Source organism: Nuphar pumila, chromosome 8 (assembly GCF_984573655.1).
Source record: "Nuphar pumila chromosome 8, dmNupPumi1.hap1.1, whole genome shotgun sequence".
Classification (NCBI taxonomy): Eukaryota; Viridiplantae; Streptophyta; class Magnoliopsida; order Nymphaeales; family Nymphaeaceae; genus Nuphar; species Nuphar pumila.
Window position 1 is genome coordinate 22,773,264 of NC_143256.1, and position 27,142 is coordinate 22,800,405.

General features: G+C 33.4%; 1 protein-coding gene across 1 annotated transcript in view; it reads left to right on the plus strand.

Moving 5' to 3' along the window:
* Positions 1–27,142, plus strand: part of LOC149829786 (Galactose oxidase/kelch repeat superfamily protein) — a 95,717-nt gene that overhangs the window by 51,686 nt on the left and 16,889 nt on the right. The window contains exons 8-16 of the mRNA XM_090015293.1: positions 13,595–13,637; positions 13,729–13,809; positions 14,692–14,808; positions 15,410–15,515; positions 22,311–22,374; positions 22,939–22,981; positions 23,701–23,976; positions 24,060–24,221; positions 26,124–26,234. Coding sequence (XP_089871419.1) covers positions 13,595–13,637; positions 13,729–13,809; positions 14,692–14,808; positions 15,410–15,515; positions 22,311–22,374; positions 22,939–22,981; positions 23,701–23,976; positions 24,060–24,221; positions 26,124–26,234 — 1,003 coding nt within the window. The remainder of the gene's footprint in view (positions 1–13,594; positions 13,638–13,728; positions 13,810–14,691; positions 14,809–15,409; positions 15,516–22,310; positions 22,375–22,938; positions 22,982–23,700; positions 23,977–24,059; positions 24,222–26,123; positions 26,235–27,142) is intronic.

Below are 27,142 nucleotides of genomic sequence, written 5' to 3' on the forward strand. Positions count from 1 at the left end.
TACAGTATATCTTTAAGTCCCTATCAAAATCTTTTGTAGAGTCGCCATATCACATAGATGCCAGTGATGAAACTCCAAAACAGAGAACTAAAATGAAGAAGAGATGACTGCTTCAAGATAGGAGTTTTGCTGCTGATTGAGCCAGTGATCTTAATCATTTGTCAAAGAATCAAGTGAATGATGAACATATCTTATATAATTTGAACCAGTTATATTAATTTATCCTAGAACCTCTTGGTGTATCGAGAAATAGAAAACCACACCAAGGGTTGATTTGGAGCTTAATGCAAGGACACTGATGGTTTTTGCTGATATTTCATGGCTGGGGCAGCTTGTTTCATTCTTAAGATTAGAACATAGAGTATATGGGTCACTACAATTCCTATGCTTCATGAGTCTGCATGTTAAAATTAATTGTCATTTGTCGACAAGTATAACCCAAGGAGATTGAAACAACTCATGTTGGAAATCATCACAGAAAACAAACATTTTTAACTAAAATTTTCCGAGTAAATGATTACATTTCTTGTGGCCATCTTCTCATCTTTATGAGTTTGTAATCTGTATTGTCAAAACAAGCAAAAGCAACTTCACTTAATGAGGTTCATGAGAAGTTTTATGGTATTGCATCTATGTATTTTTTTAGAACTTTAAAATTATTCGACATTTTATATCAGTACAGGGTTCTAGAGTCTTTTTCCCATGTAACATAGATGTTTTTATGCATTTGTTAGTCAGCAGATATAAAAACTGTAGTGAGTGTAAATTTGTATTTAAGTGTGCACACTGATATTTACACTTGTTTCACAGCAAATGTAAATTATCATGTGTATTCATTGTGAATTTCTTACATATGTTATCATGGAAAACAAGCAATATTTTTTTAGGAATTCTTTCTATACGATGCTTTTACGGATAGTCATTTTGATATTCTAACGGGTAGACGAGGTTGTATGAATCAATTGGCGGTTGTATACAAGCTTTTACTTGAACTGTTGAAAATTCTTACTCTTAGTTGGTGAATGGTGTAACCTTTTTTAATGTATTTTTAAAGGTTGTTTTTATGAAAAGAGTTTACGAAAGTTAGTCACCAAATTTAAAAATCCAACTCTCATAAGTAGTGAGAACCGAGATCGAACACGAGGAACGGGTTGATACTGTTAGAAAGTGACTTGGAATACCTTGGGTTCAATAATGAACCCATACTTATGCACGTAAAGTGCAAATATACCCATTAAAGGGAAACAACACACGCACATAATGTGCCAATACATAAAACCCATAAAAAGGGAAAAATATGACTTAAAGTCATAAGTTACATATCATTGAAGAATAATGGAGAAGGGGTGAAAACCCCATTACAATGGAGCATAAGCTCCCACAAGAATGCAAAATACAAAGGGGAAATCCCCTATTTATAAGCATGAAAAGGGACCACCTTGGGGGCTCCCAAAGGGGACGTTGGAGAGCCCCCAACGGTCACATTTGTGACCGTTGGGGGCTCTCAACGTCACTTTTGGGAGGCCCCCAATGTGGTACGAAACCCAAAAATATAAAAAACAAAAAATAAAAATAAAACAAAAATTACAATGCATATTCCAATTGGAATATGCGTAAAATGCTTATTTACAAGAATACCCTTGAGGGTATTTTAGGAAGATAAAATATATATATTTATATATATATAAATAGAGATATGTATACATATATATATATATACGTATCTTTATATATATATATATAAATATATATATGTACATTTAAGGATCAACATATTTTAACACCCCCCCTCAATCTTTGCGGGGAAACAAAAAGATTGAACAAAGGGCAAGACTCCAAGAGGCTCCGGCAAGGATGCAATGAAACTTGAAAAGGCCTTCCTCCTATTGTCTTCAAATTTCCCGAACTATCCAGGGTACTTCTCTTTGTCCTATCTCCAAGATTCTGTGAAATAACAAAGAAACAAGTAAAACAAATCTTTGTACTTTTATTCAAATGGAACATTTCTAACTAGCACAGGTTAGAAGAGATGCAAATTATGCAAAAATGACCCTAAAGTTTCAAAATCATATATCATGTTTAAAACAGAATGAGCGGAAGCAAATTATGCAGAAATACATTGCAAGAATGCATAATGCATTCATAAGGTCCAACGTTGGACAAATATAACCCCATAATGGGGAATAACAAAATGGTCCACTAAGGGACACCACAATAAGCCTACAAAGAGGCATGATATACATAAACATTATTGAATGAGGGCCCAAAAAGGCCATAAAGAGCATATGCATATACTTATCATGAAATGAATTAATACTTAAAGAACTCATTAATGAACATGCTTCAAACATGTAATGAAGTGTCAAACAAGAGAAACAAAGTCTCCAAGCATACTTTAGGCAAAATAAACCCAAGAGTTCACAAGGTTTTAAAATCATTTATGAAAGACATACTTAATACACATTTTGCATATAAGGGTGGCAAAAACCATAAGCACTTAATATATAGATTAAATGCTAAGAAATCAACTTGATATGCATATCAAAAATATGATTTGCTTGAAAAACACAAGTCATGAATGAAATTTTGCAAATTTCAACAATAGTTTATCCATTACAAACATCTTCCTCATTAGTCCTCCAAAACCAATAAATCAAGTGTATAAGCTACTAGATCAAGAATATAAAGCCATTAAAGGCCAAAGACACACACAAAGGTGTGTAAAAGAACCTCTTGTCTACATATAATAATACTTGAAATAAGTGCATCTACGACAAGAACAAGAGAATACATGCCAACATGGACTAAAAAGTATCTCTTGTCTACGTAAAAAAATACACTTAAAACCAAGTATGTTCAGCTACTAGAACAAGAGTAATAAGCCAACCATGGGCTAAAACATAATATATCTCTTGTCTACATATGATAGCACTTGAAATGAGTGAAATAAGCCAACCATGGGCATACATCTTAAGCGACTAGAACAAGGACACAAACGCCAACATAGGCTAAAAATCACACACGATGGTGTGAATCAACGTGTCTTGTCTACATATAAAAACACTCAAGACAAGTGTGTTCAGCTACTAGACCAAGAGAGCAAAAGCCAACAAAGGGCTAAAAACACACGAAGGTGTAATAAAATTCTTGTCTACATATGATGACACTTAGATAATGAGCATAAAAGGAAAAGACTTTTGAGGCAATAAACTTGTAATGAAAATAAACCTCGAATGAAACAATATTCCTTTTAAAACATGAATACTCATAACAATAACATTTTGGAATAAATGCATGTAAAAGTATCTTCAACAAGATGATAAAATAATATTCTTTAAAACAAATGTGTGAACATACACACACCAAGAACACTTGTGAAAAAACACAAGAACACATGTGCACAATAAGCACAACATTCGGAATCACAAATGTGCAAATGCACTCATAAGATTCATAAATAAAAGGTTGGGCTATAATCCCAAAACACCTTGATTTTAAATATACCTTAAAGCATTTAAGGTTTCAAACACGATATGTCCATCACATTTACATAGAAGCATCCATAATATCAATGGCCACAAGAGAAAAAATGAGTGACACACTCATAATTAGAGATCAAATAACAACTCATTTTAGAGTCCCAAGGTGCCCATAACTCACCTCAACAACCATCTATAATATGGAAGGTGGACAATCTAAAATGATACAACACGAGGTGCCCATAACTCACCTCGACAAATATCTCTAATATGACAATAATAAGGCCAAATAAATGATGCATTAAATAACATGTGATGGGCAAATATAAATGCCACAAAAGGGCAATAAACACATAAGGAATCATTTTCCAAAAAGTTTTTACAAAGAGGACCGATTAACAAATTGAATCAAAGGTCCAATATAATCCATCAAAAACAATTTTGCATAAACACGAATTATGCCTAATCTTTAAAAGAAGTCTTGTATCAAAAAGACCACAACATAAAGAATTCATCAAGATAATCAAGCTTTTAATCAAAGAAATCATAAGAACCGTAATGGTTCACAAAGAAGGCTTTAACACAATACTCAAGGAAAAAGTACTTGAAAATTTATAGATTTGGGATTAAATCCCATACAACAAGTTTTAAATATTCTTTGATTGAGATGAGATATGCGGAAACGTACAAAGTGCTATAAGCACTTACAATGATTTAAAAAGGACTCAATATCTAAATTCATTATGTTTTTCACAATAAGAAATGTGCATAAAGGCTCCATAATGCAAAAATGTCTACGAAGAGACAATACACATGTAAGCACACAAGGCTTTATAAAAGATGTGCACGAAAGCATTCATACAATACTTGAACAAATACACACCAAGGTGTAAACAAACATGCACTAAGGCATGTATATCATAAAAAAAAGGGAATGCATACAAGCACAAATATTTTGAGAAGCAAATGTGCACAAAATACAAAAATACACAAAAGTGAGCAAGTATGCACTTTATAAGAAGAGCAATGCTTGAAATTCTCAAGTTTTAATTATGTAATTACATGCTTGACAAGTGCAATTGAGGACAACTAAAGCTATATTATGGCCAATGTAGGCATTTTTAAAGATATTATTAAGAGATTTCAAAACCTTATGAAAAATACAAACCAACAAGTTTATAAGGATGAAAAATGAAATCATTTATACCAAAAAAGGATGCAATAGATGAACTATGCATTCTATGTGGGAAATTCCTTTTTTTAAAAACAATCTTTCCTAATGGTTTATCATAAATAATTTTTCAAAAAAAAAAAAAATTTGAAAAACTTTTTAGGAGTTCTTATAAGTTATCATTAACAAGAACTACTTTAGGATTCAACAAAGATTTTAGATGTGGGAGATTCTCATATAATGATTATATCAAATTTTTCAAAAATGCACTAAAATCCATAATCAAGAGAGGAACTCAAATCAAATTAGGGTTCATATGAGAATTAAGAAATTTTAAGCAAAGATCATTATTTTAGTAAGAGATCATATATAATTTTAAAAGTTAACTTATAGGTCAATCATGAAATACTTATTTAAGAACTATAAATCTCATATAATTGAAGGTAATTTTTAAAAACATAAATTACTATTATATGCTATGACTAGTTCAATAAATAGACACGAATTTTATATTTGGACAACAAACAATTTCACCAAATTTAGAAGGAGATATTTTCAAAATATATAAGCAAACGAAATGTGAAAAGAAATAATTCAACTATCATGACCATCAAAACGAACAAACTATATGCAAGAAACATACTTTCAAATGCATAATACTTTTTGAGAAAAGGGATACATACCGAATAACTTCAAAAGCATAATACTTTAGGAAGAGCAATGAATACTTCACCATTTCTTGAATGACACGCTTTCCGTTGCACCAAGAGACAACCCCATCGTGACCTTGCTCTGATACCATGTTAGAAAGTGACTTGGAATACCTTGGGTTCAATAATGAACCCATACTTATGCACGTAAAGTGCAAATATACCCATTAAAGGGAAACAACACACGCACATAATGTGCCAATACATAAAACCCATAAAAAGGGAAAAATATAACTTAAAGTCATAAGTTACATATCATTGAAGAATAATGGAGAAGGGGTGAAAACCCCATTACAATGGAGCATAAGCTCCCACAAGAATGCAAAATACAAAGGGGAAATCCCCTATTTATAAGCATGAAAAGGGACCACTTGGGGGCTCCCAAAGGGGACGTTGGAGAGCCCCCAACGGTCACATTTGTGACCGTTGGGGGCTCCCAACGTCACTTTTGGGAGGCCCCCAATGTGGTACGAAACCCAAAAATATAAAAAACAAAAAATAAAAATAAAACAAAAATTACAATGCATATTCCAATTGGAATATGCGTAAAATGCTTATTTACAAGAATACCCTTGAGGGTATTTTAGGAAGATAAAATATATATATTTATATATATATATATAAATAGAGATATGTATACATATATATATATATATGTATACGTATCTTTATATATATATAAATATATATATGTACATTTAAGGATCAACATATTTTAACAGATACAACTTCGTATTCCACAAATGCTACTTTATTTATTGCCTTAAAAAAATTAACTAATTAAAAGTAATTACAAAATGAGAATTAAAGGATTATTACAGACCCCAAATCATGCTGAAATTGAAATTAATTACAAAGCTTAAATGTGGCCAAAAGGGCACTAATTAACTAGGAATTGAAAATGCTAAAAAAAACTAAAAATGAAGCTTCTTCGCCTTTGCTTCACTTCAAATCCACTTCATTTCAATCACGTGGAATTAACAAATGGTGCCACCTCCTCCAAAATCCATACAAAGACACACGAAATGCATGGATTTTGGGCTTCTACCTGAAATTACAATTCTGCCACTAGCTATTACAAACTTTTTTGTTAGAACAAGTTTTTTTAATTCGACAGAATCAGATAGCAATTGGATTCCAATCCTTCTCAAATTTTGAAGATATGTTCTCAAAACATGAATGAAGAGAATCAATTTACAGAATTGAAAAATTCAAAGTAGAACCCGATTTATTAACAAATGAACAACTTCAAAACTGTGAAAATTGCTGTCAAAACTTCTGACAGCTTCCGGAATTTAACGCATTTAGTCTAGCAAAACAGATTGAAAATGAATGAAAATTTTACAGTAGAAATTAGATTCATTCATGAATTCAATCTATTTTACGGATTCAGATTTGGATTCCGAAAACTCCAGATATAACAAAAACTAGAAATAATCTAGGAAATAAAAGTTGCAGAAAACAGAGATGCCATAATATACGGCTAAAAAAAAGCTCAGAATGACCCATCAATCGGACTCCGATCGTGCTAAATTTTTGCAGAGAGCAACTAGACTCAAGCACTAATCAGATCCAATTTACGGATCGTAATTTGAATTCCGAAATATCCAGATATACTAAAAAAAGTTACAGAAAATAAATAAAAAAAATGAAATTCCAGAATTTCGGAATTTCACGCTTTAATCTATTGCATTAGATTAAAGGATGAATGCTTAGAAATTCGTGGAAATGAGATCTAATCAATTAACTAATCTAATTATAAACTAGAAACAAAAATACAAGAATTAAAACGCGAGAATTAAGATCTAAACTACAATATGAGATGGATCTATCTAATGCTTTAATTGAATTGATATCAATTAAACATAGAATCCTATCTTGTTTTTGGATTTTCTTAAAAGCAAAAAGAAAATTACAGCAAAAGAGAAATTGCAGCAAACAAATTGTAATTAGAGAATGGGAAATTGCGGACCTAATACAATTTAACAAAGAAGAACAAAAAGAAAAAGAGAAGAGGAATTACAAGAGATCGAAGAGAAGAAAGAGATTGAAAAACTCATCAAATTTGTAGATTCAATGAGTTTGAGTGATCTTCAACCATGTAGATATGCAACTCCCATCTGGAATGAACTCCAACACTCCTCCCTTGCTTGATAATAATAAGAAGAAGAAGAAGAAGAAGAAGAAGAAGAAGAAGAAATGCGAGAGAAAGGTGAGAAAAAGGGAAAAACTAAGGAGAAACACTTGGAACCAAAGAAGAGGAAAAGAGAAGGATTGGGGCTGGCATGAATTTGGGCTGAGATCCCCTTCATGCCCCCCAATGCTATGCATTTATAGTAATTTTTAGGTTAAAAACTCTTTACTAAATAATTTCTTAAAGTTTTTCTTATTTACAAATTAATGTTAAAATATGATTGTACATATATATATATATTTATATATATAGATCATGACACATACACACACATATATATATATTATATATATATGTCTATGTGTCTATCTACATGTATAAATATATATATTTATATTTTTCCTTAAGGGTAAAATAGTCTTTTTACCATTTCACGCCATGTATATTTTTCCCTTTTTCCTTTTCTTTTCCTTTTCTTTTTCCTTTTTTCTTTTCCCTTTTTCCTTTTACCTTGGAAAAGCCCCCATTAAGGGACGTTGGAGCCTCCAACGGTCACATTTGTGACCGTTGAAAGAGCTCCAACGTCCCGTAGGAGCCCTTCCAAGGGTCTTCTTGTGCCTATAAATAAAGGGGTTCTCCCCCATTGTATGTAAGCTTCTTTGAAGCCCTCTTGAGTGGAATATATTTTTTCACTTTATTTTGTGTGTTTTTACCACTTTTGTGGTGTGTTGTATTTTTGCCCATTAGTGGCTACTTGTGTATGTGTGTGTTTTGCTCTTGAAGATTTCGCTTCACTCATTTGACACTTCATTACATGGTATCAGAGCAAGGTTAAGAAAGCTTCATCGGAATCTCACTTGACAAGTAATATCTATCCTCTCTCTTGCCTTTAAACTTCTTTTATAAATGGTCGACAAGGATGCAAAAATCGATCTCTCATTCAAATTGAATGGGACCAATTACCGAATGTGGGCGGCCGCTATGGAGAATAACCTCAAAGGTAAAAAACTTTGGGGGTATGTGTGTGGGACCATTCCGGAACCTCAATTGAAATTAACTAAGTTTGAAGGCATTGAGGAAAAAGCTTTGAATGAAAAAGAAAAAGAGAAGGTCATTCTTGACTTCTTTTAAAAAATGAAGGATTGGGAAAGTGAACATGCTAAAATTCTACCATGGTTGATGAATAATGTGGATTTAAAGATTTGCGCAAATCTTGCGAAGTTTAAGAAGGCCAATGAAGCTTGGTTCTTTATGAAAGGAATGTACACGCAAAGAGACCTTGCTAGACATTTCTTTTTACAAGAAAAGGTAAGAGAAACCAAAAAGGTGACATGAGTATTAGGGACTATTATAGTGCTCTATATTCTTTGTGGGATGAACTTGTTCTCCTTGAACCTCAATGGGAAGGAAGTGCTATTGCCATGAGGCAAGAGAAAATAGAGAAAGAAAGATTCTTTCAATTTATTCATGGGCTTCGTCCCGAATTTGAGCAACTTAGAGGATCCCTACTTCATAGGCCTTCTACTCCTCTAAGTGATATTTTGGCCGACTTATGTCAAGAAGAAACCCGTTTGGCCTTGAAAAGAGATGTTGATGAAGTTTATGCCGTATCTAGACCCGACAATAATGTTAGATCGTATAAACCACCCCATTTTTGTAAGAATAATGGTGGTGGAGGAATAAAGATTATTTGTCATAATTGTAATGAATCGGGTTATATTCGCCCGGATTGCCTTAAATTCAAAAGGAAGGTTGCTTCCGTTGGTGAAATTCCTCCCAATACAAATGAAGATTCAAAGAAGGATGGAGACATAAAGGAGTCCATTGCGCATCTTATCGAAACTCTTCAACAATTCATAAAGATGAACTCCTCTACATCATCTTCTTTGCCTTCCACTTCTGGTGCCGCCATTTCCTCTTTTCCGGGTATGACTTCTTGGATCCTTGACTCGGGTGCCTCCTTTAATATGACCCCAAATGCATCACTTTTATCAAAACCAAGTTTTAACAAATTTAAATCATATGTTTCAATCGCCGATGGAACATCCTTGGATGTTGAAGGCATTGGAAACCTTGAGAAAACTAATGACCAAAACAAAGAATTTTTTGTTCCCAAAATCCGAATTATTCCAAAACTCAATTTAAATCTTTTTTCCGTTTCTTAAATTACCGATTTTGAATGTAATGTCTCTTTTTCACCAACCCATTGCTATGTGCAAGATCTCCGGTCTGAGAAGTGGATTGGGCAAGACCATAGAATATGAGATCTTTACTATATGGATTTTTTGTTTTTGCCATCTAAATCATTTTGTAATCATGTTTAATCTAAAGATATTGAGACTTGGCATAAGAGGCTTGGACATCCTAGTATGTCCAAGTTGTATCTCTCTCCTTCTTTGAAAAAATTTTGTAATACAAATACATTTACATGTAATGATTGTATTTTTGGAAAGATTCAACGCTTTCGTATTCGCATAGTAATTTTGTGTCAAAAAGATCTTTTGAACTTGTGCATTCCGATGTATGGGGGCCGACACTCGTTATGTCCAAAGGGGGATATTCCTATTATGTTACCTTTATTGATGACTTTTCTAGATATACATGGGTATATATTATTAAAAACAAATCCGATGTCTTCAATATTTTTAAAGAATTTCATGTTCTTATTCAAAATCAATTTCAACACAATATAGTTATATTTAGATCCGATAATGGAGGGGAGTACATGTCTAGAGATTTTCAAAATTATTTTAAATCAAATAGAATTTTACATCAACGTTCTTTTCCTAAAACTCCGCAACAAAATGGCCTTGCGGAAAGAAAACATAGACACTTAATTGAAACCACAATAACACTTCTTGTCTTTAAAAATGTTCATAATTTTTTTTTGGCCGAAGCTCTTCTTACCGCAACATATCTTATCAATCGTATGCCCTCCTCTTTATTAAAGAATGTATCACCTTTTGAAAAATTGTTCAAAATTACTCCCGATTTTAATAGACTAAGGATTTTTGGATGTAAATGCTTTGTGCTTGTTCAAGGACATGACAAATTATCACCAAAGGCCCTTGAATATGCATTCATTGGCTATGGTGAAAATAAAAAAGGTTATAGATGCTATGATTTTCAAAACAATAAACTCTATGTGTCAAGAAATGTAAACTTTCTTGAGGATCAAAATGGTTTTGATATTCACACATCTAAAGAAGACATTGATTATTCATTCCTATTTGATTTAGATCCTAGAATTGAGTCCCTAGATACAACTATTTGTGATAATACTTGTGATGGGAGTTTACATCATAATGACATACCTCAACATGATGAGGTTTTTCAAAATGAAAACCCTAATTATTTAAATGTATATACCCGGCGGTTAGGAAATGAACATCAATCGACCCTTGAAAGATATTCTTAAAACTTAGAAGAATCTATTGATGACAACCAACCTAGAATGTCTTCTCGTAATAGTAGGCCACCACAAAAATTTGTATCTTATGAATTTTTTTCACCCAATTATAGAACCTGCCTCATGATGATACATTCGTATCATGAGTTTACCTCTTATAAAGAAGCTAAGGATCATCCTCATTGGATTGAAGCAATGAGAATTGAATTAGAAGCTCTTACCAAAGCCCAAACTTAGAGCATTATTCATCAACCATTAGGAAAAAAGGCTATTGGGTGTAGATGGGTATATAAAGTCAAAACCAAATGTGATGGATCCCTTTAAAGATACAAAGCTCGTTTGGTTGCAAAAGGTTACACCCAAGAATATGTGATAGATTATGAAGGGACCTTTGCTCCAGTTGCTAGAATGACTAGTGTATGAACATTAATTGACTTAGCTTCTATTAAACAATGACCAATTTATCAACTTGATGTTAAAAATGCCTTTTTAAATGGAACCTTATGTGAAGAAGTCCTTATGGATCCTCCGTCAGGTCTTGAAATTGGTAAAAGAAATATTCTAAAGTTAAACAAAACTCTCTATGGTCTCAAACAAGCATCAAAAGCTTGGTATGATCTTTTTAGCAAAGTAGTTCTTGATAGTGGTTTTTCTTCTTGTTATACCGATATTGCTTTGTTTGTTAAAACTTCTAATGAAAAGATAACAATCTTGTTGCTTTATGCTGATGACATAATTATCACAAGTAATGACAAAAAAGGTATTGATCTTATTAAGAATATTTTGAAAGAAAATTTTGATATGTCTGACCTTGGTTTTCTAAGGTATTTTTAGGTATTGAAGTTGCATATTCCCCTAAAGGGTATGTCCTCTCCCAAATGAAGCTTGCCTCCGATATCATTGCTCAGTCTGGGCTCACGGATGACAAAACAGTGGAGACTCCAGAAATGATCAACACCAAGATGAGAGTTAGTGATGACACTCCTTTAGAAGATCCCACGCCTTATCGATAGTTGATTGGGTCTCTAACATATTTATCTATCACCAGGCCGACCATTTCTCATGCGGTTCATAGTGCAAGCCAATTTCAGACTGCTCCTTCTAACATTCACATGGCTACAGTCATGAGAATTATCAGATATTTGAAGAACACCGTAACTAAAGGATTATTCTTACCCTCTTCTTCACTTCTTACTTTACTTGCTTATATTGACTCTGATTGGGGTGGTAACCCCGATGATCGTATTTCCGCCACAGGTTATTGTGTATTTCTTGGAGAGTCACTTATTTCATGGAGGTGTAAGAAGCAACAGAAAGTATCCCTCTCTTCTACAGAGGCAGAATATCGTGCGATGACCACTACCACTACTGGGATTGTATGGTTAAGAAGTCTGCTTAAAGATATGGGCGTTTCATTCTCAACTCCTTCGAAGCTGTGTTGCGGCAACAAGAGCTCTATCTACATTGCCTGCAATCACACCTTCCATGAACGAACCAAGCACATTGAGATGGACTGCCATTATGTTCGGGATGAGTTCCTCCGAGGCACTATTCACTTGCCATATGTTCCTATCGAATATCAGTTGGCAGACTTCTTCACCAAAGCTTTGCCATCGCTTCACTTTTACTTTCTTCTCAGCAAACTCTCGGTGATCTCTCCGTGTGTTTGAGGGGGGGGTGTTAAAATATGATTGTGTATATATATATATATATATATATATATATTTATATATAGATCACGACACATACACACACACACATATATATATATATATATATATATGTCTATGTGTCTATCTACATGTATAAATATATATATTTATATTTTTCTTTAAGGGTAAAATAATCTTTTTACCATTTCATGCCATGTATATTTTTCCTTCTTTTTTTCCTTTTCTTTTTCTTTTCTTTTTACTTTTACCTTGGAAAATCCCCCATTAAGAGACGTTGGAGCCTCCAACGGTCACATTTGTAACCGTTGGAAGGGCTCCAACGTCCCTTTGGAGCCCTTCCAAGGGTCCTCTTCTTGTGCCTATAAATAAAGGGGTTCTCCCCCATTGTATGTAAGCTTCTTTGAAGCCCTCTTGAGTGGAATATATTTTTTCACTTTATTTTGTGTGTTTTTACCACTTTTGTGGTGTGTTGTATTTTTGCCCATTAGTGGCTACTTGTGTATGTGCGTGTTTTGCTCTTGAAGATTTCACTTCACTCATTTGGCACTTCATTACAATTAATACCTAACTACTTGGATTTTGCAAAAAGAGGGTTTGACGCAAATTCAAGAGGAGTTTTTGAAAATTATGAAGTGGGTTTGGGCTTAAGGGGTTGCTAAACACATTAGTATCGGATCCAAGATCCAATTAATGTGTTTTGGACTGGATCAGGTCCGAAATGCTTTGGGATTCGGTCCAAAACCGTAAAACGATCCTAATTTCTTTGTTTTAACTCCGAATTCCGCAAGATTCGAACCGTGACCTCTTTAACCCTGAAACATTATAAGCATGAAATGTAAACCAATAAAATACACTTAAATGCATCATTTATGTAATAAAATGGATGCATATTCATTCATTATCAGTGAATTGTATACTTCTCTAAATTCAACATATTTGTTTTGATTGGTAATGGAGTAAGTGTCTCTTCGTAGATTTCAATTTAGTCTAGAATTAATAATTTGGTCTTTTTTTGCAGGTATTACAACGATTTACATGTTTTTGATCTTGATCAGTTCAAGGTGAAGTTCCTCTCTCTCAATTGTTATTATCTATTTTATGGTATCATTTTTCAAAATATAATAATTTGTCTTTTGTATTTGTATCTTATAGTGGCAAGAGATAAAACCAAAGCCTGGGAGCTTGTGGCCAAGTCCTCGGAGTGGCTTCCAATTTTTTGTTTACCAGGATGAGGTTAGTCAAATCTGCTGACTGCATTATATGGTCTTTTTATCACTTCAACAGTAGTTGAATTTAACTCCTTTTTCTGTAGTCATTGTTCTTTTAACTTCTACATGTTGGTCCAATTCTCTGTGTTATGATTGTCTCAAATTGCATATAGTACTAAAACATGCATTACATTGAAATACCCATGCAAGAAGTTTCCTTCATCTCTGTCATATTCGAAAAATTCTTACCTGCCGTCGATTGTGGTGGCTAAGAACGTATGCTGAATTAAATTCTGATTAATGTTATGCATTTGATTTAATTATTAGCTCCATTTTCAACAAAGAGTTAGGGATCTTTTCTATTGATGGTGCAGGTGGTACAAGAAAAACTTTTCTGGAATAGTGAAAAACAGAGCACAGATGCCTACCTTTTTTATTATGCCCAAATCCTTGTCTTGTTTATGACGATTTTGTTTTTAGGCAGGATGAGATTTTCCATGCCTTGTACTATGTGCCATACTGGCTCAATTGTTTTAAAGTTGCATTGTTTTTATTCTTCTATATATTAATTGCTTTAGTTCTTCAGATATTGCGAATTGTTTATTTTTGTTCCTATATTACATTACTTAGTATTGCTTCAAGAACTAAACTGCTTTTTTGTTTCCTCTATAAGCATCTTGATCTCCACAGTCAACATTTGAAATTTTTTAGTCTACACTGTTATTGTTGGTCAGAGTTATCTTGCATCTGAGAGCAATTGTTGCTGCTTTGATTGCTTTTACTTGGATTCACCTAATTAGATCTAAAGATAAGCTACAATCTTTTCATGAATTTATCTTTCTTGAAAGATGGAATATGAAAACAAGTATTTCTTAATCTCAAGACAGTTAATTGACTTTACATACAGATTTTTCTTTATGGTGGTTATTCAAAAGTTGTATCATCAGATAAAAATGCCTCTGAGAAGGGAGTTGTTCATTCAGACATGTGGTCGCTTGATCCAAAGACCTGGGAATGGAACAAGGTAGTGATGATTTGTATTTCTTTACCTTACATCATAGTTGACTATCATGCGGTCATGTTTTAGCAAATGCTACTTTGATACCTTCTTATCAGAACCTTTGAGGCATTCTTGCCTTTTCTACTAACATATCCGCCTCTGCTATTTGGGAGTCTTCCCTTATATGTGTGTCCACCACTGGCAGTGTCTGTCAGACCTTTATTCCTGAACCTTCTTCTCATCAACATCCCAAAACATGTTTGATAGTTCTTATTCAAAAAGCGGGCCAACACAAGGACTTCCCAGGCGGATCATTGGTCCCATTATTGCTCTCATCCACACACATTTCAATGTGATTAAAATACCAATTGAGAGTTTGGCCTCATACAAGGTTGACCAGAAGGTTAAAGGCCTTGTTCATGTTTTTTTTTTGAGGTTTTCTTTTAAGCTATCTTTGGCTATGTTATGTAGGTTATTATCATGCTCATTATTCTTAATGCTATGTTTGAGACATCTAATTTTTTTTTTGTGCTGGTTTTCATCCAAATACTTACAAAAACTGACAAATTAAGGGATGTGGAAATTGTGGTATTGATGTACGTGATCATGTTTTCTTTGATAATAGATTAAGAAGGTTGGGCTACCTCCTGGTCCCCGTGCTGGTTTTTCTATATGTGTGCATAAGAAACGAGCTGTACTTTTTGGCGGTGTAGTAGACATGGAAGTTGAAGGTGAGCAATTAGATGTCACAAAATGTGTGATTCCAGTCATTTTTATTGCCAGTTGCACTCACTTCTTGTGGTTCATTTCTTTTTGTCTTCCAGGCATGTTATTTACCTGACAAATATTGTAATTGCTAAACTTTTAAAGCTCATGTTCTGTTAGTCTTTTTCTTTGTGACATGTCACGAAATGGCACGGAATCCAAGACATAAGAAACTAAAAATAACATAGATGGATCCAAATGCATTATAAAAATGCATTTGGCTAGATACAATAGGCCATGCAAATACAAGAGAAGAAACAAGATATATATATATATATATTTATTGATGTGAAATAAACAAAAATATATAAGAAAAACCTCACTACAAACACACTCATACAAACACTTAATCTACTCATCACTCTCTCAGATTACAAGGCACACACCTACCATATATATAAGAGAGGAAGAGGGAGAAAAAGGAGGGACTAGCCCAATGGCTAGATTCAACAACAACAACAACAACAACTACGCCTTCATCCCAAAACAATTGGGGTCAGCGATATGAACCAAAAAAGAAATTCATTTTGGGTCTTCCACATGAATCCTTTTCCTCCAATCATTTCTATCCAACGCCATGTCCTCGGTGAGGTTCAAAGCATTCATATCCTTTCCTATCATCTCCATCCAAGTCTTCCTAGGCCTACCCCGACCTCTTTTAACTAATATATTTTCCCATTTCTCCAACCTTCTAACTGGAGCATCATTAGGCCTTCGCCGAATATGTCCAAACCACCGTAAACGATTCTCTCGCATCTTATTTTCAATGGGTGCAACACCTACCTTCTTACGTATCTCTTCGTTCCGAATCTTATCTTTTATTGTATTTCCACACATCCATCTAAGCATCCGCATCTCAGCTACACTCATTTTTTGAATATGATGTCTCTTGGCAGCCCAACATTCTGTACCATATAGTAAAGCGGGTCTAATAGTCGTCCTATAAAACTTTCCCTTCAACCGCAATGGCATTCTACGATCGCACAGCACTCCAGTAGCACTTTTCCATTTCATCCACCCAACCTTTATCCTATGATTTACATCTCCATCAATTTCTCCATACATTTGAATGATGGATCCCAAATATTTGAAATAATCATTCACCGGTATATCTTGCTCACCAAGCTTCACTACACTCCCATCACTACTTCGTTGCTTACTAAACCGACATTCCATATATTCAGTCTTACTCTTACTCAACTTAAAACCTCTAGCTTCCAATGTCTGTCTCCATAATTCTAACTTAGCATTAACCCCAGCTCTAGACTCATCAATCAAAACAATATCATCAGCAAACAACATACACCACGGTACACAATGGCTAGATTGGTCAACATAATTTGACCAAAAACAATAAAAAATGAGAAATACAAATAAAGAACAAAAAAGTCATTTAAGTAATGACTAGGAAATAAATAAAGTAAAATTCCTATTATACTGCTAATGGCATACCTTAAGTATACTCAACCTATATAATACCTAGGCTACACTTTATAAGTATACCAAAGATATACCTAGAATACAAAAGGAAATTTAATAAAATATACAAAGAGAAAGGATATACCAAGTGCACCTAGGTATACTTTGGTATGTAAATACATATCCAGCAATACATATATCTTAACACCCCCTCAAACTTATGGTGAGTAACTGAAAGTTTGCAAAAAAATACAAGGATAAGTATTCAAATGCCTCCATAAATAATCTTCAAGATGAGATCTTCAAGTTTGAAGGCCTCTTTAACCTTAAATCATCATGGGAATTAATCTTCAAATCTCCATGGAACTTTGGCTTAATTCACGGCTTCCCTTATCCTGTAATGAGGAAGCAACCCAAAGCAACAACTGCAACAAAGAGACTATAACACAATATATATATATATATATATATATATATATATATATATATAGAGAGAGAGAGAGAGAGAGAGAGAGAGATGTAATTTTGTAAAGACATAATAGATACTGATGATATTAGATATATATACATATGGAGAGAGAATGATCAAGCACATAAAGAAATACAATATATAGAAGATACAATAAGTAATATAAAACACAATCATGAGAAAATCTATTTAGAAAACATTTTAAAAATAATTATTGAAACCAAAATAATAGCAATAATTTAAATCATGAAAAGATAATAGAAAACTTAATCCAAAATATTTAAAAAAATAATACGATGGTGGTCGACAATCATTCAGACTTGGTAAAGGTTGTCGCAGCACCTGTAGTAGGACAGTTAATCCATCTAGAAAGAACCACAAAATATTAGGGTAATTTTGAAATCGATTTTCAAAAACAAGACAAGTATCCATATTCCCAAAATCATTTTTTCAAAAACACAATAAGTCAAATTTCCATATTCACTAGATCAATGTATCTCCAAAGGTGAAAAATAATATCAAATGACTAGAGATAAAAAACAATCACATATCAGTAGACTACCAAGAGGCAAGCATGCTCAAACAATATTTAGATGAACATTTTATACGAAGATATAAAACAATTTTAAACAACTATATCAGATTGACAATGAGTAATAATTATATAAGAGCAAGACTACAATGTCTCAAGAAGATGCAAGAGTTGAAAGGATCACAACACTATAATTTTCAATAGCAATATCAATATAAATTCATTCAATATCAATTTATGCAAATGAGGCATGTATAATGCATTTTAATGGAGTATTAAAAAATAGCCATTTCCCATGAAAAGGGTAAAAGGGCAGCGAAAAAGTTTAAAAAGTATATGAAAAGCTTGTAGAAAACCCCAATACAATACAATAGACATTATAAGAGAAGGCAATTTTTTTTTGCAAATCCCAATAATAGTTTGGTCACCATAAGCAATCACATCATAGACCTCCAACTCCACAATCTCAAAATATGAGTGCATAGGACAAGCGATACAAAACAAATGTTAGCAATAACATACCAGTGACCATGCACCAACAATACCGGTTATCTAAACTGGCGATAAACACCAGCTACAACCACAAGAGGTGCACACACCTCACCTCACAAATGATTGTAAAACTGTAAAAAACACAATCAACTACGAGTGCACATAACTCATCACACATATGGTTGTAAAACTAATAAACAAGATTCCTTGTCCAAAGAAAAAGGTCACTCAAATAAGAGGGAAGGGTGGAAAACAAGAGGAGCTAAAGATGCTGTAATAAACATAAACTATTATCAACAAAGAAAAAAAACAAGAAGATTTAAAAAATAATATTCAAATTAAGGCAAAAGCAATATTATGAGATTTAATTCATAGGAATCAATATGGTCATAAGCAGATAAAGATCAATGCAAGCATCTAACATAATAACAAGGGCCAAATAAGCAAATGAGTGATACAACACACTCACAAAACCAAAGATCGAATAACTATTAGTTAGAACCAAACTGAGTGCCAACATTACACTCATAAACCGACAATCTAAACTGACAATTTCAAGGTGCACACAACTCATCCTCAACAATCGACTATCTCTGGCTCCACAAAAAAAATGAGGTGTACACAACATACCTCAAAAGGCCAAAGGGAAAATAATGGATGCATCAAATAAAAAGTGATGGACTAAGCCAAAACCAAGAGGCAATAGGAAAACCTTAGACATCTCTTTCCAAAGGATGAAACTAGCAAAAACTGATTTGCAAATAAAAGTTTCAAATCAAATCAAATAACAAGAGTTTGGAACCTCAAAGAAGTTTAGCAAATCCATGCAATAAATTGAGTTGCAATCATATGACAAGTTACAAGCATCGCGCTTAAATGCCCATGTGAGGCAATACACAATGTAAAAACATGTAAGATGATGTTCACTAAAGGGACACAAGTCCAAGAAACAGCACAACCACAAGGCACAAAAGCCACTAAGATCTCCAAAGAGAGCCCTCACAATGCATGTTAAAAAATAATATTTTACTAATGATCATGATATACTAATCATGTAATCCCTCTAGTGCAATAAGTACACTTACAAAACTATTAAGGCCATAAACACAAGTTAATAAGTCAAAAGAGTACAAGCCACCAAGGGCAAGAGAGATCACACACAAAGTAAAAATATTAATTTTATTATTCTCACAAAATGCATAAAATATTCATTCATAAATCTCATAGAAGAGTTCAACATAAACTTCATAAAGATGAGTGCATAATTTTCATAAAAAACAAGTCATGAATGAATAAAACATGCTTAAAACCTCATGCATGAATAAACAGAATCATTCATTCATTAATGTGTATGTAAAATATAAGAGAATAACACATGCACAAAGATCATAAATCAATAAGGAAAAATCATGTATACAAACTCAAAATTCCAAGAAATAACAAAATACTCATGATCACAAAGAAACAACCACGTACAACCTTAATACTTCTCAAGTACTCAAAAAAGTATCTGGGTTTCACATAAGAGCATATCAAATAAAAGAAAATTCAAACACAAGTTAAGCAAGATATGATAAGATCACACATGTGAATAACACACAAAACCATTATACAAAATTAAAATAAACATTTTAAATCATATTTAAATATTTAACAAGATTGAAAAACAATACTAATATGAGTTTAATTAAGTCCAAGTTTAGAACAAAAACAAAATACATTTTTGAAATCTTAAAAGGAGACAAAACAAGAAACCATATGATTCCAACGAGCTAAAATATGCACTTATAATCAATCAAGAATCAAAGAATAATTCAAAATAGTTATAAAGGAACAACAAACAATTTCCAATAAATTTCTTAAAAATCCATAAAAAAGTGCTTTCATGTACATAATGCGTGAGATTGGCAACATAAGCAAAATTAAACACATATAAAGTTTTAAAAATACATGCCGGATCAAGATTCCCTTTGATCCAAGCCATGCCTCGATCAAGATTCCTCACGAAAAACATACTCCAGCAAAGGATCTCAAATCTACCCCAAAAGCCAAATACCAAGATGATTATATCTTGGCTCTGATACAATGTCACAAAATGGTACGGAACTCGAGACACAAGAAACTAAAAGTAACAACATAGATGAAAAATCCAAATGCATTATAAAAATGCATTTGGTTAGATACAATAGGCCATGCAAATACAAGAGAAGAAACACGATAAAAAAAATTAAATATTTTATTGATGTGAAGTAAACAAAAATATACAAGAAAAACCTCAACTACAAACATACTCATACACACACCTAAACTACCCATTACTCTCTCACATTACAAGTCACACACCTACCCATATATATAAGAGAGGAAGATGAAGAAATAGGAGGGACTAGCCCAACGGCTAGTTGGGAGAGGTCCAACAACTAGATTGGTCAGCATAATTTGACCAAAAACAATAAAATAAGAGAAATAAAAATAAAGAACAAAAAATAGTCATTTAAGTAACGGCTAGGAAATATATAAAGTAAAATTCCTATTCTACCCCTAATGGCATACCTTAAGTATACTCAACCTATACAATACCTAGGCTACACTTGATAGGTATACCAATGATATACTTAAAATAAAAAACGAAATTAAAAAAAATATACAAAAGGATATACCAAGTACATCTAGGTATACTTGGTGTGTAAATACATACCCAACAAGACATACATCTTAACAACATAGACATGGCCATGAATGAACTTTTACAAGATCAGTTAGATTGGACATTAATTGGATCACTAGGGCTCCTATACATACATACATACATATATATGGATAAATATTTTTTACTGTCTACAGTATATCCAATCTAGTTGGAAAACAATAGTTGTATCCACTCAGCCTGACCTTATAGATGTGTTCAACATGTTTTGTTTGCTAAGAGACACACCTTGGATCATATTTTTTTGACATCTAAATATGATTTTTTAGTTCATGAAATTTTGGCACATTATGTGCTGTTAATCTTTGATGCCCTTAAAAAACTTGCTTACATGTTGCAAACACATGGTCCAAAACCTATTCTTTTTACTAAATAAACTATGCAGATCACATCTGTAGGGTTAGATCTACAAAAAAAATTTCAAAAAGTTGAAAAATATCTTGTTTTTACTAGATTGTATGTAGAAACAACTGTAGAAAATATTTATCCTGAGTGTGCGTGTGTGTGTGTTGTATGGCCATCTCAGTCTCTTAGTTTTACAATACTCTCATGTCATACAAAGCTTGTCTGCATCATATACTATATTCATGTTCATGTCTTTGTGACATGGGAGTGTAAAAGATAAGAGTGTTGTCTATCTAGTGGTATCCTTGTAGTGTATGTTCCATGTTTGTGCACTGGTTTATGTGTGTATCTGATGGTTTGATAGGCTGATAAGTGCATGAACATTTTTAGTGATGCTAAAGAAACTTGCTTTCACAATGGCCTAACTTAAAGCGGGCATTAATATTGGGCAGGCTTGCTTAACATTTGTTGTATACAATCAACTAAATTGTACAAATGAAGAGATTGAGAAACTCAGATAGCTGCTGAAAAGATCGTTGTTTACTTGCATACTGAAGATCCCTACTAAAAAAGCAACTTATCAGGAATATGTACATGTATTGGCTAGTTCATTAAAAATTTAGTATTGCTCTTTAAATGCACAAAGAAATATTATCTTTTTCTGTTATATGCCAGTGTTATAACTTTCATGTCATTTCTGTTCAAATTTGAGTATGTTGCTTTAGCAAAAAGATGATCCTTGTGCACATTATCCTTCACACAATTAACTGGAACTTGGTTGACTGTTGCTTTTTCAGATGATGCACTTATGAGTGTCTTCCTGAATGAGCTGTACGGGTTCCAGATGGATAACCATCGATGGTCTGTTGAATTCTTATTAAATTGATGTTATGAATAGTGATTAGTATTTCATGCTAAACCTTTACTTTATTTCTGCTAGTGAAGCTAAGCTTGTATAGTGAACTGGTCTTTTGGATGTTTAAGCAAAATTCTGAAGTCTTTTATGAATGAAAAACCGTGTTCCATTATCTATGCTACAATTCTTACTATTGGATTCCTTTTATTGCAATTCCATTATTCTTTTTTTTTTCCCTTTACCCATATATTTTTTAGTACAAATATCCAACCTGGATATATAATAATGGTTACCATTCTTTTCTGCTTAATTAATTCTTTGTATTCCAAACTGGGTTAAGTTTCATATTTTCACTTCCAAAGAAGTAAATTGCTATGTCAGATAGCTCTTTATTTCTCAAGCTTCAATAAGCTACTGAAGAATGTTGTGTATGATCCAGGTTCACTAATGTTTTGCTCTAATGGTCTGCGAATTTTTACAAAAACCTGCAACTGATGAAATGGAATCCTTGAACATCTGTGCTTCATGTTTCATCTCAAGGCATTTCTTCTCAAAATATCTATTTGCAGGTACCCTTTGGAGCTTCGGAAGGACAAATCAACCAAAGATAAGGTAGTACTACTATATTATAATGTCATCAAAGACCCTTTATATATCTTTCCTACAATACCATATTCTATGGCTCATGTCGCCATTACCTACAATTGAGTTTTCTTTTTCATTTTTTTATTTTTATTTTTTGTTTTTCATGAAACTAACCTTAGAGATATGATCTACATGTTTAGGTTAGTGGAAATCGTTTCTTAGATCGTCCCATTACGATATGTAGGCACGATTTTATGAGCCGTGAAAAATCAATGGCCTACAATGGGCAATATTTTCTCAGCTGATAAAATCATGTTTTTTGCCAAAAACACATGATCCAAAAGCCGGTTCCTAGCATTTGGACCATACTGAATCCATCCATGAGGTCTGGTTGGGTCAACACGACCCGCACATTTGATTTCCAGATCATTTGGACGTTCAGGTCAACATTAGCAAATGTTACCCTATATGTGTGTGTGTGTGTGTGTGTGTGTGTGTGTGTGTGACCGCATACCCCATCTTTTTAGAAATTTTCACATCATACCTTTGTATCCGTGTCATATCCAATACCTGCACCCCATGCCTATGACTGAGATGGCAGCCAAAGAAGTCTATCTGATACAGTATTACCATAGCTACACATGGTGGTGTTTTTTGTGTTTTCTTTCTAGTTTTTGGACATGAAAAATAAGTAGCTCATTTTAGAGTAATTTTCTGTTGCTGATACAATATGACCATTTTTTTAGATGAAGGGTGGTAGGAGGATTGAACAGCAATCCAATTGTGACTCTCATGGCAATAAAAGTGGCTATGATGACATTGGACGCTCTGAACCCAATGAAAGCACCTCAGATTTCAATGAATATAACAATGGGCATGAAACTGAAGAGCATATTCAGGAAATATCTCATCTTCTGTCTCATAATAGTTTGGTTGAAAAGGATTCCTGCTTCAGTATGAGTGAAGAGTGTGATGAGAAGCAGAACATGGTTTCTGATCTGGAGACCCCAATCGCAACAGAGGTTGTTAGTTTTCCTTAACAAAGCCTTTCTGCATTATGTGATTTAATTTTCAACTTATCTAATAGAACCCATCTGGATTACAGAAACTAAAGCCATGCGGACGTATCAATGCTTGCATGGCTGTTGGAAGAGATACACTGTATGTCTATGGTGGCATGATGGAGGTCAGAGATCAAGAGATTACTTTGAATGATCTTTATGCACTTGACCTCACCAAACTTGATGAGTGGAAATGCATAATACCAGTATGTGAAAGTACTTCCTAATTTGCTCTTGTTTGTAAATTTTGTTTGATTTTTTTCTTTGTAGGAACAGAAATTGGAAACCACTTAATTATGTTTGTCTGAAAGTCTGTGAGCTGTTTTAGAAGGGGGTGATTATTTCATTCATCACTTTTCCCATTTTATTTGAAACCTCTGTGTGTTCTTTGTACAGTCACCAATATCACCGAGCATTTGAAAATCTTGCGCTATATTCATAAGCCTTTATAATCTCGATAATATCATGAGATTTTAAAAATCACTTGTTTTATATATATTTTAATATTAGCGGGAATTTATCCTGACTTTCATATCCTAATGACAGTGATAAAGTACTTTTAGGGAAATTTTGTCCCTTTATCCTTCTTTTAAAACTAAAAAAATGACCTTAACATTCAAAGGGTACCGTTCACATGTCAACCCCACGTGAGAAATATCACAAGAATATGAAAATAGAGATGGGAGGGGACCTTCCCTCCCATCCTCATTAGCTTTTGCTTATATCTTTTATAACATAACCATTACTCTCTCTCTCTCACTATATATATATATATATAATCATAGTCACAAATATCGGTATCGGCAATATCTTGGTGAGGTATAATATTGGGATATTATCGGTTTTCTAATAAATCTTAGCAAAATCTTGGAATTTAAAAAATAAAATGAAAAAAATAAATAAAAAAAAATGAAAAATAAATGTAAAGCCCCCTTTCCCTCTTCCTTCCTCCTTTTTTTCCTTCTTTCCCTTTTCTTTCTTTCTTTTTTTCCTTCCTTCCTTCCCTTCCTCTTTCTCTTTCTCTTCTTTCTTTCTTTCTTTCTTTCTCTGTTTACGTTGACTGGATCTCGAGGAGGCTGGAACTGGAGGAGACAAAGCAGGCTCTAGGAGGCTGGAACTCGAGGAGACGAAGCAACTTCTTTTTCTTTCTTTCTCTTTCTTTCTTAAAAGGTGACACGAAACCCTAAAAAAAGTAAAAAAGGTATAAACTTTATACCCAAACTAACCTATTAAAAAATTAGTAAAGACATACGTATCTCCTTTTTTAAAAAAAATCCTAAAATACCCTTACACCAAGTGTTTTGAAAAAACACCATTGCTGTGCTGCATTCACAATAATATCGTGATAATATTGCAATATATATATATATATATATATATATATATATATATAAATTTCCAATATTTTGAAAATATCATGATATTTTACCTTTAATATCGTTTTTCCAATTTTCAGCATTAATGTCGTGATATTTTCAAAATATCGGTGGTATCTGTGACTGATTATATATATATATATATTCTTATTTTTTTCGTTTCATACAATTGAGGTTTTCCCATTTTTCTGAGAAAATCACTTTTTTTTCAAAGTATTACCAGAAAACATAGTTTTTTGGCAGTATCGGTACCATAAAATACACCCTTGTTGTGGTGTTCATACAATGTGTGTCATATGATACATATATAATGATACACCTTTATCATGCCAGTTCTTGCCTTGAAAAGTGTTGTGTCATAGCGTATCATATGATATCATATGATATGTTACAACCTCTATGGCACTGTTTTTTCACTCTTATTATAGAACCCTGTCTCTTCAAAGAATTATAGATTCATATAAATGTTTTAGTCAATTAGGCATGTCATGTTTATAATTCTGTTTTGCTTACTATTTGAACTATGCATGTTATTCGATGGTTTCCTTTTAATTAGAAGTGCCATCAGCCATAACAGGTTCACTAGTTCAGTTAATGTACTTTCTACCTATGTATGTGTGCTTTGACATGTTCTCCACCATCGCCGTTGCATTTGTTCAAATTGTGACTTGTTTGTGCTATCAGAGTCCACCCAAACTACTTGGATACTTTACCTCATTTTTATTCTATCAGGCATCGGAGTCTGAGTGGCTTGATATCAGTGAGGATGAAGATATAGAGGATACAGACAGCGAAGAAAGTGAAAGTGGGAGTGATTCTGATGAGTCTGAAAGTAACGAGCAGGTAAATTTGTTCAGCTTTAACTCTGCACTTATATCTGGTAATGTGTTTGTTACATACATGGTTTAGTACAATAGCTTGTCCCGGTAAGGAAATCTTACATACAAACATGTTGCGTACTTGTGTTGCATATGAATTTTGATGGTCATTGAAAGACCATCACCTTACAAAATGTGATTGGTGCCCTTACTCAAGGGATAAGCCACTTGTAGGCCCAAACTGCAAAGTAATCATTCAAGGTAAACCACAGGTAGGGGTCAAATGAAATAGCTGTGGCTAGGTTATACTATCATAAATGAGGTCTTTCAGATTCGAATCTGGCAGCTTGCCATAAAAAAAAAGGTAAACTATAGGCGGTTTTGCAATGTGTGGGCCTGTCCAGTGTTCAGGTTGAATTATATTAAACTTCCAACCTTTTCTGTCAATGCCTTACTCTCCCTTGCTGTTAAAACGGCTAATACATCATGACAAATGTTACAGAACATTGTGGGGACTAGGACTGAAAACTTTAACCAAACATTTCATTGTTGTCTCTTGCTGAAGCGCACAAATAATAGTGCATAGAAGGAAACAAATGAAGCATTTCACTAAATCAATAAGGGCATGTTTGATAGCACCGAACGGAAAAACTTCATGGAGAAAAACTCCCTGCTTGATAGCGCCCTTGGAGCCCACACCAAAATGGGGTAAATTAACCCCATGGAGTTTCTTAACGTGCTATCAATTGCGTCCTAAATATTATGATGTAAACATGAAATAACAAAAATGTAGAATAGCATGCAAAAGGTGCCCATGCTTACCTTGCCACCACCTAGTAGCTCCCCGCCCAAAAAGCAAATGAAGACACATCTTAATCTGTTTTCCTTTCTGGTTGCTTTGTGGGTCCGTCTCTTTTGTTTAGGGTTTTGTAT